Below are 16081 nucleotides of genomic sequence, written 5' to 3'. Positions count from 1 at the left end.
TTTGTTATTCATTTACTCTCTTTAGATGAACACTAAACCATTTCCGAGGACTTTTAACTTCCACCCACTGATCTTTTCTTATTTATGTCTAGTGAAGGACAAAGCTCGTGTTAAACCAGTATGTTTGTTTTTTTCTTCAGTGGCCTACATTGATGGTGATACAATGCAGATATGCAAATAATAAAATGAAAAATGTAATATTAACTTAATTTGTAACACTTTACAATAAGGCTGCATTAGTTAAGGTTAGTAAACACAACTTTTGTTACAGTATTCATTTAAAAAAAAATACAGCTGTTAATTAGTTAGTTAGCCTAAACAATATTAACACATACAACTTAATTTTAAAAATGCGTTATTACATGGTAAAATTAACAGGAACTAATAAATGCTTTAGAAGTACAGTCAAACCAAAATGTGTTCAGACAACTTCAGCATTTTTAACATTATCACAGTTTATTTGCTATAGTTTAGAAAATGGTAATAAAATATGACAAGAACTTGATAATGCCATAACTTTGATTGAAAGGTATGTAATGGATTACAATCAACCAAAAATTCAGACAACTGTTATTATGACAATATTTACACAAATACTACCAAGCAAAGTTTAATTTTGTTCAGTCTGTGATGTAAATTAAAGCAATTAAAGAAAAAAACACTTAAGCAAACCATTGTCAGTTCAGTATCTGAATAATTTTAATTTTAAATTAATTTGAATATTTTTTTCTGGTAGTCCACTGTATGAAGAATTTTTGGGTGTAATATGTCACAGTTTATTTTATTTTGCTATGCTCACTTATATGAACTATAGTGTCCTGCACCCACTAATAAAAAAATAAAAATAAAAAATATCTGGTGTTTTTTATTGTTAGTTAATTTTAACTGATGTAGATAACTAATGTTAGCAAATACAACTTTTTGTAAAGGATTACCACAAGACGGTACAAATCCAATTCAGATACAATGAGATCAAAACAAAATTGTACAAATTAAATTACCACATTTAATTCAATATTTTTCTTAAATTCCCCAAACAAGGATGTTTACTGTGTGTTGAATAAACTGTAGATTTGAGACTGATAAAATGTGGTTAAAAGTAGCTGATTTATAAAAGAGAAGTAAAAACATTAGAAAATAGATTGCCTCTTGACCTTTTCTCAAACCTGTGTGCACTTTTTTTTTCTTTAGGATGCCTGTACAGTATGTGATTGAAGAATGGGACTTTAGAGACCTCACCCTAAAGATGAAACCTCCCGTGTTCATACCCCGTCCTGAAACTGAGGTGAAAAACTTGAATTTTGCCACAAGTGGACTTAAAAGTGGACGTGACTTTTTTTTGGATTAACATGGACTGCATGTTTGAAAACATCTATTTCCATTCGGACCATGTAGGAGCTGGTTAGTCTGGTTCTGGAGGACCTCCGCTTGATACAAAGGACTGATTTACGATGTCTAGAGGTGGGCTGTGGATCTGGAGCCATCTCTCTTAGTTTACTACACAGAATTCCACAGGTTTGCACTCAGTGTCTTTTTTCTAATTATTTATCTTGCTCTTCTGAGTAATGTAGCATGTCAACTGTAACATCTGTACCCGTGATTTATTTTTTTTTAAGCTCAGGGTATTTGCTTTGGATCAAAGCCAGACAGCAGTGTGTCTTACAAGGGAAAATGCAAACAGGTGACCACCAGCACCTCTGTTCACCACTGATTATATGTGACCCTGGACCACAAATTAGAACATTTTTAGAAATTGAGATTTATGTATCATTTGAAAGTTGAATAAATAAGCTTGTTAGAATAGGACCATATTTGGCAGAGATACAAATATTTGACAATCTGGAATCTGAGGGTGCAAAAAAGTCTAAATTTGTCAAAATGAAGTTCTTAGCAATGCATATTACTAATTAAAAATTAAGTTTTGATATATTTGTGATAGGGAATTCACAAAATAACTTCTTGGAACATGATCTGTAATTAATATCTTAATTATTTTTGTCCTAAAATAAAAATAAATAATTTTTTACCCATACGATGTACTTTTGGCTATTGCTACAAATATACCCGTGCTGCTTAAGACTGGTTTTGAGGTCCAGGATCACATATAAAGCTTCTATATTTGGATCTTTATCACTTGATTTTTTTATTATTTTGACTCTCCATATTCTTTTTTTTTTTTTTTTTCCAGACTGGGTCTGCAAGACAGACTCGATGTTCACCATTTAAATGTGATTAAGGGTAAGACACTCAGCAGTAACTAGTCATAACAGTTAATTATTATTGTGAGACTGATTTCCTGCAAAAGTGGCAATTTTTGGTCAGCACACAATAAACGTCATTTCTGGTCAACATGCCTTTTTTGACGTCACTGGCTGTTATCTGGTGATTAATTTTTAACAGCATTGAACATCTAAATATCTCAGGAACACTTTATTGCAAACGTAAGATATAAATATTAGGGCTTCAGGCTTGTGTTGTGCTGTCACATGGGCGGTTGTGGCTCTAAACAGAAAATAACGTGATATTTGGGTCACCGCCTTGAGCATTTCCTTTAATAATTATAAAATGGTTATCAGAAATAAGCTATTACTTAATCGTCATGAAATTAAATTCATGGAGAAGCATGAAATGTCATTTTTATGATCTAAATGATAATGAATTTAGATGGAACACAAACCCTAATATGTAGCGCTAAACTGTTTAATCATTTGGAGTCAGTTAGCCTTTCTATGCAGAATGTGCTGTTTGTGTACTGCTACCCTGAGAGACGAAGGGTAAGGTTAATTCGACAAAAGCAGACAGAATGGAAATAATTCTTAGCCAAAGTGTCATTATTTTTTCTCTTGAAGAAAAGACTATAGAGAGATGAAAGCCAGGTCGAGACTAGACGTGTTATTTTAATTCTCTGTGCAAACTTGCTGATGTTTTAATGCAGGGATAAAATTTTAACAAGGTTGCTTGTCTGTTTAGTATATGGAGAGGAAATGCAGCGTGAGGGAGTGACGGGCATCTTTGATTGTCCCATTTCCTTGATTTTCTCTCTGTTATGTCTGGCCGATGTGACCAGTGTATGAGTCACAAGCAGACCTGCACGTAATCCACAGCTCACAATTCCACAGAAAGCACCACGGATTCTGTAGAACTTCAATGTCGGTCATTCGATGCACAGTTCTACACATCCCACGCTCCTTGTATGTTTATTTACTAAATACTGTTGCGAATTTCATCAGATGCCAGTAACAAGCTGCATTTTCCAAATTTAAATACACACCACAAAATTCTCACCCACAATCCGTGAAGAAACTAAAAACAGTGTGGGAATTCATTGTGTGTATCATAACATTCATAATTGATTTAGAATTAGTGCGACTTGAGTGCTAGTAGATAATGGAGACTTTGATGGATCAGGCCAGGCGGTTCAGCCCAAATCCTAGAAGGGCCTCTAAGGTAGCGACATGGAAATGTTCCGCAAATTCCAGGGATTTATTAAGCTTTTCCTGTTAAAGCTTGTGCCTCTCTTCCCGCTAGATGGCATTAAAAACAGCCCGCCTGAATGCTAAATATCAGATTTTTAACTCTCTGTGGCTTACCCGCGTTACTATTATTAGACTGTGACATGAACTTGTTTGCTCTATAAAGCTGCACTTCAGTGACTGCATAAATGAAGGTACTTCTGCAGAAATGTGTTGTTTTGGTTAGCAAGTGTTGTGGTTATTGCTAGCAGGCATAAATGGAGGCTTTTCAGGAGATTTCATGGTTCGTTGACACTAATATGTGACCCTGGACCACAAAACCAGTCTTAAGTCGCTGGGGTAAATTTGTAGCAATAGCCAAAAATACATTGTATGGGTCAAAATTATTGATTTTTCTTTTATGTCAAAAATCATTAGGAAATTAAGTAAAGATCATGTTACATTAAGATTTGCAAAATCCCTTCTGTAAACCTATCAAAATGTAATTTTTGATTAGTAATATGCATTGTTAAGAATTTAATTTGGACAACTTTAAAGGTGATTTTCTCAGTATTTTGATTTTTTTTGCACCCTTATATTCCAGATTTTCAAATAGATGTATCTCGGCCAAATATTGTCCTATCCTAACAAACCATATATCAATAGAAAGCTTATTACTCAGTTGTGTAAAATTTAACCTTATGACTGGTTTTGTGGTCCAGGGTCCCATATATGTTTTGACAGCCAGTTGGATACGTCATATACTATATATGTGTGTGTACAGTATACAAACATGAGAAAATCAAATACTATTACTATTACTACTGTGTATATACCATATACCAGGGCTGCATTTTTTGATCAAAATACAGTACAAACAGTAATATTGTGAATATTTTTTACAATTTAAAAAATTAAAAACATTAAAACATTAAAAACATTTTACAATTTTTCGTCCGCAAGAAACATTTATTATTAATATTAATGTTGAACAGCTGTGTTGCTTAATAATTTTTTTGGATGCATAATATATGTTTCTTTGATGAATAGACTTTTATTTGAAATAGAAACTTTTTGTAACATTATAAATGTTGCTTCTGTCACTTTTGAATAATGAAATGCATCCTTGCTAAATATTAATGTCTTTAAAAAAAATCCTATAGAAACATCTGTCATATGTTATATGTTTGTGTGTACAGTAACAGTATACATACATGAGAAGATCAAATACTATTTTACTACTGTGTATACATATAAATAGCATCTAATTAAATTTATACTATTTTTATATAATGTTTACATTACTGTTTGAAATTTTTGCACCAGGGCTGCATTTTTTGATCAGAAATATGGTAAAAACAGTTATTTTGTAAAATATTTTTTACAGTTTATAATAGTAGTTTTAGTAAAATAATAGTTAAAACTTTTTGTAACATTATAAATGCTCTTTCTGTCACTTTTGAGCAATTAAATGCATTCTTGCTGAATATTAATTACTTTTTTTAAAAAATCCTATAGAAACATCTGTCATATGTTATATGTTTGTGTGTACAGTGTACAAACATAGAAGATCAAATTCTGTTATACTACTGTGTATACATATAATATTTACACTAATGTTTGAAATGAAATTTTTTGCACCAGGGCTGCATTTATTTGATCTAAATATAGTAAAAACAGTAATGTTGTGAAATATTTTTTACAATTTAAAATAATTGTTTTTTAGTTTAAAATATGAATTTTATAAAAAAAAAAAAAACGAATTTTCAGCTGCCTTCCATGACACGCGATCTTTCAGAAATCATTCTAATATGTTGATTTAGTGCTTAAGAAACATTTATTAGTATTAATGTTAAACAGTTTTGCTTAATGTTTTTTGGAAGCCATGATACATGCTTCTTTAATGAATAGACATTTAAATCAATTAAATACATCCTTGCTGAATAATAATTTCTTTAAATAAAATTATACTTAAACAAATCTGTCACATACTATATGTGACCCTGGACCACAAAACCAGTCATAAGGTTAAATTTTACAAAATGAGACGTATACATCATATGAAAGCTCAATAAATAAGCTTTCTATTGGTATATGGTTTGTTAGGATAAGACAATATTTGGCCGAGATACATCTATTTGAAAATCTGGAATCTGAGGGTGCAAAAAAATCAAAATGCTGAGAAAATCACCTTTAAAGTTCTCCAAATTAAGTTCTTAACAATGCATATGACTATTCAAAAATTACATTTTGATATATTTATAGTAGGAATTTTACAAAAAATCTTAATGGAACATGATCTTTACTTAATTTCCTAATGATTTTTGGCATAAAAGAAAAATCAATAATTTTGACCCATACAATGTATTTTTGGCTATTGCTACAAATATACCCCAGCGACTTAAGACTGGTTTTGTGGTCCAGGGTCACATGTGTGTGTGTACAGTATACATACATGAGAAAATCAAATACTATTATACTACTGTAAGTACATAGAAATAGCAACTAATACAGTTTATACTATTTATATTATATTTACAGTACTGTTCAAAATTTTAGAGTAGTAGTGTTTTAAAGAAGTCCGTTATGCACACCTTGGACCGCATTTATTTGATCAAAAATATACTAAAAACAGTATTGTGAACAATTTAAAATAATATATTTTTTTATTTTACTATGTTTTAAAATGTAATTTATTTCTGTGATGGCAAAACTGAATTTTCTTCAGCCTTCTGTGTCACATGATCCTTCTGAAATCATTCTAACATGCTGATTTAAAAAAAATATCAAAAAATATTTATTATTAATATTAATGTTGAACAGCTGTGCTGCTTAATATTTTTTGGAAGCCATGATACAATCTTCTTTAAAAAAACAGACATTTCTTATTTGAATTAGAAACCTTCCATAACATTATAAAAGCTGTTTCTGTCACTTTCGATCAATTAAATGCATACTGAATTTTTATTTTTTTTATCCTCTATACAAAACAAAATGGTCATATGTGTGTGTATACAGTATACAAAATGTTTGAGTAGTGTTTTTTTTTTTTTTTTTTTTAAAGAAGTCCATTGTGTGCATCAGGAAGGCATTTATTTGATCAAAAATATAGTATAAAAACAGTATTTTTTTTACAATTTAAAATAATTGTTTTTTAATTTAATATATTTTAAAATGTAATTTATTCCTGTGATGGCAAAACTGAATTAGATGTCACATGATCCTTCTGAAATCATTCTGAAATCATTCTAATATGCTGATTTGGTCCTTAAGAAACATTTATTAGTATTAATGTTGAACAGTTGTGTTGCTTAATGTTTTTTGGAAGCCATGATACATGCTTACATAAAGTGGAAACCTTTTGTAACTATAAATGCTGTTTCCGTCACTTTTGATCAATTAATGCATCCTTGCTGAATATTAATGTCTTAAACAAGCAGTAGTGTACTGTATATCCCTGCTGAAAAAAACAGCTAATACCAGCCTAGGCTGGTTGGCTGGTCTTAGCTGGTTTAAGCTGGTCTCCCAGCCTGGCCAAGCTGGTCAGGCTGGTTTTAGCTGGTGGTTTCCCAGCCTGACCAGCCTGGCCAGGCTGGAAAAGTGGCCAAAACCCCTCTAAAACCAGCCTGCCTTCCAGCTATGACCAGCTAAAACCAGGCTGGTTGACCAGCTAAAACCAGCCAACCAGCCTAGGCTGGTTTTAGCTGTTTTTTTTCACCAGGGATGTTCAGTATATACTATGATAGTATTTGATTTAAGCACAACAACTGAAAATATTCCAGATTCAACATTTGTGTGATTATTTTCCTATCCACTCATTATTGTTGTTTAGTTTACGAGTTTCCAGTGCAAATCGATGTTTTGCATATGACGGTGAGAGAACAAAACATGTTTTGTATTCCCAGATGCAGATACGATACTGAGCAAATGCGACCCCGTTGACTTTCTAGTCAGCAACCCTCCCTACTTGCTCAGTCAGGACATGGAGACTTTACAAACAGAGATACTCAGGTTAGGCCAACATGCGGACACACTCAAAATGTTCTCTAATCTTTGACGTGTGTGTTTGAGAACGTCTCGTGTAAACTTTTAACCATCCCCGCCTCTTCCCTTGAAGGTTTGAAGACCACAGAGCATTGGACGGGGGTTTGGACGGCCTGTCTGTGATTAGGCCGATTCTGGCTCTGAGCTCGAAGCTCTTAACTCAGCGAGGGTAAGACGTGTGTGTTTGTCTAAAAACCATCATATGTGGTCTGGCAAAGCAACTGGTTCTCTTTGAATATTTTTGTGTGAGTGGCCTTTTAGCCAAACGCAGTATAAATAGTATGGTATAAATGCGCTAAGAAGCTTTCCCAGCATATCTTAAATGCTTCAGGGAATCGAGTGCTTCACAGTTCTCTGTAGTTCAGTTGATAACAGTATTCCAGGGACCAGAAGGTTCTCCCCGCCCTCATCACTTTTGAGACACACACATACATACACACACACACACACACACACACATGCATACACAATAACAAATAACACAATTAGCCTTTGGTGACAAGTTGCAAAACCTGTCTTGTGTAAGGTGATCCTATTCCATGTTCGTAAAACAGCAAATTCAATAAGCATTTCGCCGAATGGACGAGCGATAAACTCGTCATGGCCTGAGAGCATTGCACGTGTCGTTTTTTTTTTTTTAGTCGGTGAATGTCAAGTTGTCTATATAGGGTTTCAGATTTCTTTGGGTGTCTTGTTATGTCCACTCAAGGTTTGTTTCTTTCGTAGAAATGACACATGCTGTCCTTTCATAGATACTGAGAATCTATTGAGCGGGTTATACTAGCATTAGCTTTCAGTTTTTCTGTCTCAGACGTACTATTCTTCATGACTAATGGCTTACGAGATTGTTTACTTGCTGAAACATCCTCTCCGCCCAACCTTTTCCTCTCTTACACTTTTGAATGTCCTTGTCTGCCCAGGCGTGTTTACCTCGAGGTTGCCCCATGCCATCCTCCAGTCATCCAGCAGCTGATACAGGAGATGATGCCGGAGTTGCTTTATCTGGAAACCCGCTATGACCTCAGTAACAGGTCAGATACTTGTGTTAATGTGACCTGCCCTTTGTTTTGTTAATGTTTCCTTCATTTCAATGAAGTTTTGCTACAAATGTGTGGAAAACAAATATTTGGAAGTAATACATTTTCATTCCATGAATGAAAGATAGATAGAGTCCATGTTGCAGTGTGATTACATCAGTGATGTGGAATTATTTGCTAAATATCGAATAAGAGTGGGGGGGGGGGGACTGTAAATTTTAGGGCATATCAAAATTGTGATTTTGTGAAGCACAGGGAGTCTTAAAAAATTGAAAATCGTAAAGAATCAGATATGTTTCTATAGTAAATATATATTTTTTTTAGCTGTGTGACTGTACAAATGTAATAATTTAAAAAATATATAAATATAATAAATAAAAAACAAGGAAAATATATCATTTTAATTAAAAACAATACAAATAAAAATGTATTGCATGTTTCATAAAAAAGTATATATATAAAAATAATTTTATATATTAAAGAAAATGATATCTATCTATTTATCTATCTGTCTATCTATCTATCTATCTGTCTGTCTGTGTATCTATCTATCTATCCATCCATCCATCTATAAAGATATATATATGTGACCCTGGACCACAAAACCAGTCTTAAGTCGCTGGGGTAAATTTGTAGTAAGAGCCAAAAATACATAGTATGGGTCAAAATTATTGATTTTTCTTTAATGCCAAAAATCATTAGGAAATTAAGTAAAGATCATGTTCCATGAAGATTTTTAGTAAAATTCCTACTGTAAACCTATCAAAATGTAATTTTTGATTTGTAATATGCATTGTTAAGAACCTAATTTGGGCAACTTTAAAGGTGATTTTCTCATTATTTTCATTTTTTTGCACCCTCAGATTCCAGATATTCAAATAGTTGTATCTCGGCCAAATATTGTCCTATCCTAACAAACCATACAACAATAGAAAGCTTATTTATTGAGCTTTCCTGTGATGTATACATCTCAGTTTTGTAAAATTTAACCTTATGACTGGTTTTGTGGTCCAGGGTCACATATATATATGTGTGTGTGTGTGTGTGTGTGTAATGTATAATTTTATTTTGTGCGAATGATGTTTGTTGTTTAATAGCAAATAAAAGAAAAAACAAAGTCACATTAATATTTCATATTCATATTTCATATTAATTTTGCTTATTTGAGGGCACATTAATTCTGACTTCAAAGCATGCAAAATCTTAAAAGAATTAAAAACCGTAAAGAATCACATTGCTGTAGTAACTAGTAAATAATATATAATATTCTATTATAAACCAAGAAAAATATATAATTTTAATTTACATGTAAAAAATATATTATTCAAAATGTATTACATGATAAATAAAATTCAAAATGTTTTAAATATCGTACTTTTTTCTATGTAAGAAAATAAATGTATTTACATATTAATAAGTATTTATTTATGTGTGTAATGAATATTTTTATTTTGTGTGAATGAAAATATTTTTGTTGTTTACTTAATTTCAATGAAGTTTCAAATATCTGGTACAGTGTTTTTTTATACAAATAATATTATATATTTTTAAATCTAGGAAAAAAAATATATTTTTTAATTTGCATGTAAAATAAATGTTTTTGCATGTTTAATAAAAATGTAATTTATACACACACACATGACAAACATTTTTTTTATATATAAGAAATTATTTTATGTGCATACAAATAAAAAGTGTGTGTGTGTGTATATATACAATATGTGTCTGTGTATTGTTTTGCATCAGTGAAAATATTTGTTTCGTTGTTTCCTTAATTTCAGTAAAGTTGCTAACGTCTGACAAACGTGTGGGAAAAAATATTTTGAAGTAATACATTTTAATTTTATGAATGTAGTCCATGTTACAATGTTTTTTTTTTATAATATTATATAACAAAAAAATTGTGGGCAAAATATAGAATTTTCATTTACATGTAAAAATATATATATATATTTTGCATGTTTAAAAAAATATTTTTAAATATATTCGAAAAATAATATTTTATGTACATATAAATAAAAAGTGTAAATATATGTATGTATTTATTGAAATTAAACATATTTGATATAATATTTTTGTTTCTTAAATTTCAATAAAGTTGTAAGTTATGAAGTTGCAAAGTTATAAAGTCTGACAAACGTGTGGGAAAGTAAAATATTTGAAAGTAATACATTTTCATTCCATGAATGTTTGTTCCTAGACAGAGTCCATGTTACAGTTTGATCACATGAGCAATGTGGAATTACTTGCTCAATAGCAAATATGTACTTAGGTATTTGTCTTTCGTGGAATGTTTTGACTAATTACTATTATTCCCATGAGAAAAAAAAACCCTGGAAAGGGCATATTTGGGGCGTATAAAAATTGCCATGTTAAAATTTTGATGTCAGATATAATATATTTAATACATGTGTGGACTTGTCAAAGTCATACTGAACCACCACTCCACCATTTGTTGTAATTTTCCATATTTCACAGTAAAAACGGCCTGTAAGTGAAACTGATGCAACCTTAGCAGGCAACTCTATTACCCCTGTTATCTCTGAGTGCCTTGTCAGCAGTATTACATGTTTACAGTAGACTGGTAAACACAGTTATTCTTTTTATTTTACAGGCCACGTTTTTGCATTGTTCAGAAGAAAGGAGAAGATGACTGAACTGAAGGACAGAGACAGGCATGAAGATGTTCATCCGATGTAACACCACACTAGGTAGAGCTAGAGATTTCACCATTAGCAATAGCCCATTAAAAAATGCCTTCAGCCAAAACTGCATACGGCACACTGCCAGTCTCATCGCCGTCCCGGCCAGTTCCCAGCATGCCCCGAGTTAAAAACCTGCCAATCCTACCGAGAAGCTCCTTCCTGAAATCCGGCGACCTCGGGTTTCTATTTGTTTTGTGCTGTAACCTACTGTTGTTATAGCTTCTATGCTCGCTTTCCTTTTAATTGGTGAGCGTGCGTGTGTGTGTGGTGAGATTGCATTGATTGTGAGTATGTGCTCAGTGTGCAAGTGTCAGGGTGCAGTAGGCTGAAGGTAATTATTGAGGCCTTTTCTAAGAACTCCCCCTCCCAGTCCTGCGCTAGTCTCTCCCTGGAAGTAATGCACTCATTCTGCGAAACAGCTGGCCCATTGCCGCTAGCCCACAACGACAGAGACAACCCGACATGCTCTGCCACCACAAGCTAAACAACTATCTGTCTGGTAATGAGTCAAACACAATTTTACACACACTACCTCTTTAGTCTGTTTCTGTAATGTGTATTCAAATATGCAGAGTCTTGAATAAAATGTATTTATTTGTTATTCTTGTAAAAAATATTTTGTAACACCTTTATGCTTCTAAATTAATATTTGCAATAATGGCAACAGTTTAGACTAGACTTATCTAATCGACTAGATAATTAAATAAGAACCTTTTATGGAAAAATCGATCTTATTGATTACTTTTTTTTAACTGTTCTCACCTATATTGTTGCACATAAATGTTATTTACATATTTACGTCACCACCCAATTTATGTAAGCTTGCACAGCACCGAGCTCGAGTTTCAGAAAAAGCTCTGCCTCGGTTTCTGGGAAATTCTAATCACGGTGTGCAGCAAGAATGATTCACTGTCAGGAAAATAGGATGAGGAAACACTGCTTCTATGTTCCTATTTACATCTTTCATTTCTTGTTATTAATATTCTGTTCTGCTTGTTCATCCCACGGCTTTCTTTTCAATACATTAGTTTCAGAACACCTCAACATTGTAGGCATTTCAAATTACCAAAGTTTGAAGGTGCAATATATTGATTAAATTTTAAAAATCCTATTAGATTTATGAATTAAAACATCTAAAATTACAAGCATGTTTAATCACTAGAGCTCTGCCCATAAAATAATTTAGCAATCCTAATATCGACCAAATAGAAAATATTAAAAATCCCATATTGTTGTTAAATGTAATTGTAATGTAATTCAATTTATGTGATCTTTCAGCTGTAAAACAATTATGCCCATAGCTAAGGATGCATTTAGAAAGCCATCTAATAACATTGTAACACACATTTTGTCCTGAGATGATTAACTAAATTGCAAAGCAATTCCATGCACATTTGTTCATCTAATAATCCTATTATTCCGAGATTACAATTTGGAATGACCTTGTTTGGTACTCTTACTGGAAGGCCAGTACGTAGAAGAGATCAGAGTCTGATTGTTTGATTCTGGATGTTTCATTCTGCGAAAAAGGTTGCAGTTTCTTTTTCTAGTTACTCAGCATCTGCCCTCATCATTTCAGGCTTTTTTTCCTATGCCATGCATTTTGCATAATGACTTTTTTTTCTATAAATAATTCTTAGAATTATTCTCACTAGATTCTGGATAAAACATAAATGACTTCAAGTAAGTCTGATTGTCACTTTTATTACAAAACGAAGGATTTTTCATCCATAAATACATACAAACTCCACATTGTGGGCATAGAAAAAAATATGTAAATCTTGATTAAAATAGTCAAAAAAAGAAACATCTCACTGCATTTCACTTTCAAGGAAAGAAACAATTCCAGTCAAGGCAGCGCAGTGACTAAGCTCACCTTTATAGAGAGTGCTGAAGACCAAGCTACGTATGTGCTTCTCGTGAGCTCAGAGTTTCAGACAAGCTGCGTGTTCTCACTTCGAACCGTTCCTAAAGGGGTCACGTGACCCGTACAAAAGTTTCATGAACGTTAAATTCATCTTAAACCCCAAGCCTGTGGTTTAACCTCTCACGCTTTCAACAGTATGACACAAAGGTTGAGTCACTTGCTGCTTCTGGCTTGACTCAGTCCCACTTGCATATAAAAAAATTCTGTTCTATCTGACCATCAAAAACTTGCTTCAGAAGCTTCAAGTGGTTAACACTGCTTTTCAACCCAAACCTCTTGATTGGGGGCTGTGCATTATCTCGCCTCCTTCAAAACTTCAGCATCCGGCTCGTGATTGGCCGTGGTGTGCGTTTCCATGGCAATGTCAGAGCTGGAAAGGGTAATCCTGAAGATACTGCAGTAACGGCCTCGGTAGAGGCAGGCTTTCTGTGCAAGAGGCCTGTTTGTTGATTACCAAGCGAGTGAGATGTTGCAGAGAAGGGAAGGCTTGAGGACGGTGCATCGGCCGTTTGAGTTTTAGCAACACCGCACATTCCTTGGGTGCCGGCGAGGTTACGTGATCCGACTCCTCAGGCTTTTCCTCCTCCCCTTTGTTCCTGGAGCCCACGTAGTGCTGTACGAGGCTCGGGACGTCTGGGAAGGACTGCAGGCGAGATCTGGCCGGGGAGCTCGAGTCCAGACGGAAACGTCCCAAACTGTACTCGATGCGAACGTTCGTGGGCCCGCGACCAGTTTTAACGGATAGTGTCAACATATAGAGAGGGTGGCTGCTGTCCCGTATTAGGAAAGTACCCTCAGATGCCCCCTGTAGGACAGAGTGGGCCTCACTGGCAGAGATGGCACCCCAGTACCAACCTGGAAAAAAAATGGAAGGAGTTATTAGAGACTTTATATGGATAAAGAGATGAGAATTGTTGTTAAAAAGCCACATGAGGTCATTCTACAAAATGGGTGCCTTAACAAATGATCCAATTTTAAGTATGCCCCTAGCCCGTTTCCAAATTCTCATTGCTGTACATTCTTAAAACTAAAGGATCTTTAATGGCATCAATGGGTCTATGAAGAACCTTGAACATCCATGAAACCTTTCAAATGCAGAAAAGGTTCTTAATAGTCGAAAAAGGTTCAGTTCACTAAAAGGTTCTTTGGGGAACCAAAAATGGTTCTTCTATGGCATCACTTCAAAAACACTCTTTTGTAACCTTTATTTTTAAGGGTATATGTATTTTAGTAAAAATAAAAAGTAATCATTTACCTTTTACTTATAACTTAATTTAACATATTATTAAACACTTCATTTAAAAAACAATGGAAAAGGCATGTTTTATAGAATGTCCCTTGATTTATGGATTCGCAGATTTATGAATGAATGCATGAATGAATCGTAAGTGCCATTTTGTTATGAAAATAACAATAATAGTTGTTATTATTATTAATAATATTATAGATGAAACATTTTAAGTTTGTATTCTTACCTGAGGCATCCAGATAGGAGAAATTATTGGAGATAGATCTGAAATCTTTGCTTGGGTCCCATAAGGTAACAGTTGCGTGGATGCAGTGAGGAGAGGAGAAAGTCACCACCGGAAACCTGACCACTGAATCGGAGGTATCTTGCAAATGAGCTGGCCTGGAACACAATAATAAAATATTTAAGTATTTAAAAGTTTGCAATCATCTTCAAAATAAAATAGACAACATAATGAAATACATAATACTTTTTTTGCTCTTAGCACCAATCGCTATCTGTCAAAAATGCACATAAATACACATTTACACTAAATGCTAATTCAGCTAGTTCATTTAGTTAAACTTAATGTTAATTCTTAACCAGTTCACAGAAACATAATGAACGCTTGTTTGTGACAGAGAGACACACCAAAATAAACACCTGTTTTTTTTTATTTTTTATTACCTTATATGTTAAGTCCACAAATTACTGTATTTTGTTAATACACGTATTACTATAAAGAAAATCATGATTAGGTTGAATTATTGCGGACAGATTATAGCCTGCCTAATGCGTTTCACTCCTTCAAAAATACTTAAGCTACATATTTACATTTACTTTTTTACTTAAAAATTATTAGGAGTTATAATAGTTTAGGAGTCTATCTGTCTTTATGCTCAGCGTCTTCAAAAAGAATGTGTGGTATTTCGTTAATGAACTATTAGATAGCAACGTTATCTCAGTATTTTGTTGTGGTAATTTTATAAATACGGGCCAATAAAACTCACCCTTGAACGCACAGAATCATTTTGAAGATGTCTGGTTTGATATCTGCCAGATTCCTTAAAGTTTCTTTGTTCCTGAGGTTTTTACTCGGACTTCCAAAAATAATCTGGTGTTCCGTGAGCGATGGCAAACAGTTGAAAGATATTTCTCAAGCATAGGAAGGTTGTCGAAGCGCGTCAGGAGTCCACCGACTGTCATATAAGTGCGCGACTTGTCTACGGGTTTGTTTAACAAACTACGCGACTAGATAACACGGACATGGTTCTCGAAAACGAGCGGTGTTTCTGTTCAGCTCGTGCCCTAAAACTGAACAAGAAGCGGAACACTGCAGGGTTTGGCTTGTTCTCTTCGTCTGACTTCCCAGAATTGGCTTTCTGAGAATCCCCCTGTGTTTAGCGCCTCTGACGCCATCGGCAGTACAGCTCTGTGAAACCCACAGAATCAATCCGCTCTTCTTTCTCATTCAAGCATACAGCAGTCTCGTGAGTAATGAACTAGCACTGGAATGATCCTTGAATGACTCATTTGGGAGTTTTATTATAGTGATGGTCGGTAATTGCTTCCTGATGTTTGTGATTGATGTTTGAGGACGAAAACGGCGTTTCTCGTGAAACCGCACGTCTAGCGTTCCAAGAACTTTCCAGGAAAACTAAGCGCCTGCCCTGAGTTAAGCCAATCAG

At 33.8% G+C, this 16081-nt stretch overlaps 2 protein-coding genes across 2 annotated transcripts in view; one reads left to right on the top strand and one right to left on the bottom strand.

The window, feature by feature from the left end:
- Nucleotides 1-11839, top strand: part of hemk1 (HemK methyltransferase family member 1) — a 23313-nt gene extending 11474 nt beyond the window's left edge. The window contains exons 4-11 of the mRNA XM_073852036.1: nucleotides 1192-1285; nucleotides 1396-1515; nucleotides 1617-1681; nucleotides 2189-2238; nucleotides 7358-7463; nucleotides 7570-7665; nucleotides 8417-8527; nucleotides 11148-11839. Coding sequence (XP_073708137.1) covers nucleotides 1192-1285; nucleotides 1396-1515; nucleotides 1617-1681; nucleotides 2189-2238; nucleotides 7358-7463; nucleotides 7570-7665; nucleotides 8417-8527; nucleotides 11148-11190 — 685 coding nt within the window. The 3' untranslated portion in view covers nucleotides 11191-11839. The remainder of the gene's footprint in view (nucleotides 1-1191; nucleotides 1286-1395; nucleotides 1516-1616; nucleotides 1682-2188; nucleotides 2239-7357; nucleotides 7464-7569; nucleotides 7666-8416; nucleotides 8528-11147) is intronic.
- Nucleotides 11840-12926: 1087 nt separating this feature from the next.
- On the bottom strand, nucleotides 12927-16024 carry cisha (cytokine inducible SH2-containing protein a). The gene is made up of 3 exons (XM_073851913.1): nucleotides 15404-16024; nucleotides 14641-14795; nucleotides 12927-14020 (listed from the first exon to the last, which is right to left on the bottom strand). Exons 1-3 carry the CDS (start codon nucleotides 15421-15423, stop codon nucleotides 13530-13532), a joined length of 666 nt encoding a protein of 221 aa, XP_073708014.1. The 5' UTR covers nucleotides 15424-16024; the 3' UTR covers nucleotides 12927-13529.
- Nucleotides 16025-16081: the final 57 nt, after the last annotated feature.

This window comes from Garra rufa, chromosome 12 (genome assembly GCF_049309525.1).
Source record: "Garra rufa chromosome 12, GarRuf1.0, whole genome shotgun sequence".
NCBI classification, from domain to species: Eukaryota; Metazoa; Chordata; class Actinopteri; order Cypriniformes; family Cyprinidae; genus Garra; species Garra rufa.
The sequence above is the reverse complement of the archived record's forward strand: the minus strand, read 5'-3'. Positions and strand labels throughout refer to the sequence as shown.

Coding starts and splice junctions, on each gene's coding strand:
- cisha (XM_073851913.1), bottom strand. CDS start 15,423: ATGATTCTGTGCGTTCAAGG. Junction 14,796..15,403: donor ATGATTCTGTGCGTTCAAGG/GTGAGTTTTATT, acceptor ATTGTGTTCCAG/GCCAGCTCATTTGCAAGATA. Junction 14,021..14,640: donor CTCCTATCTGGATGCCTCAG/GTAAGAATACAA, acceptor TTTTTTTTCCAG/GTTGGTACTGGGGTGCCATC.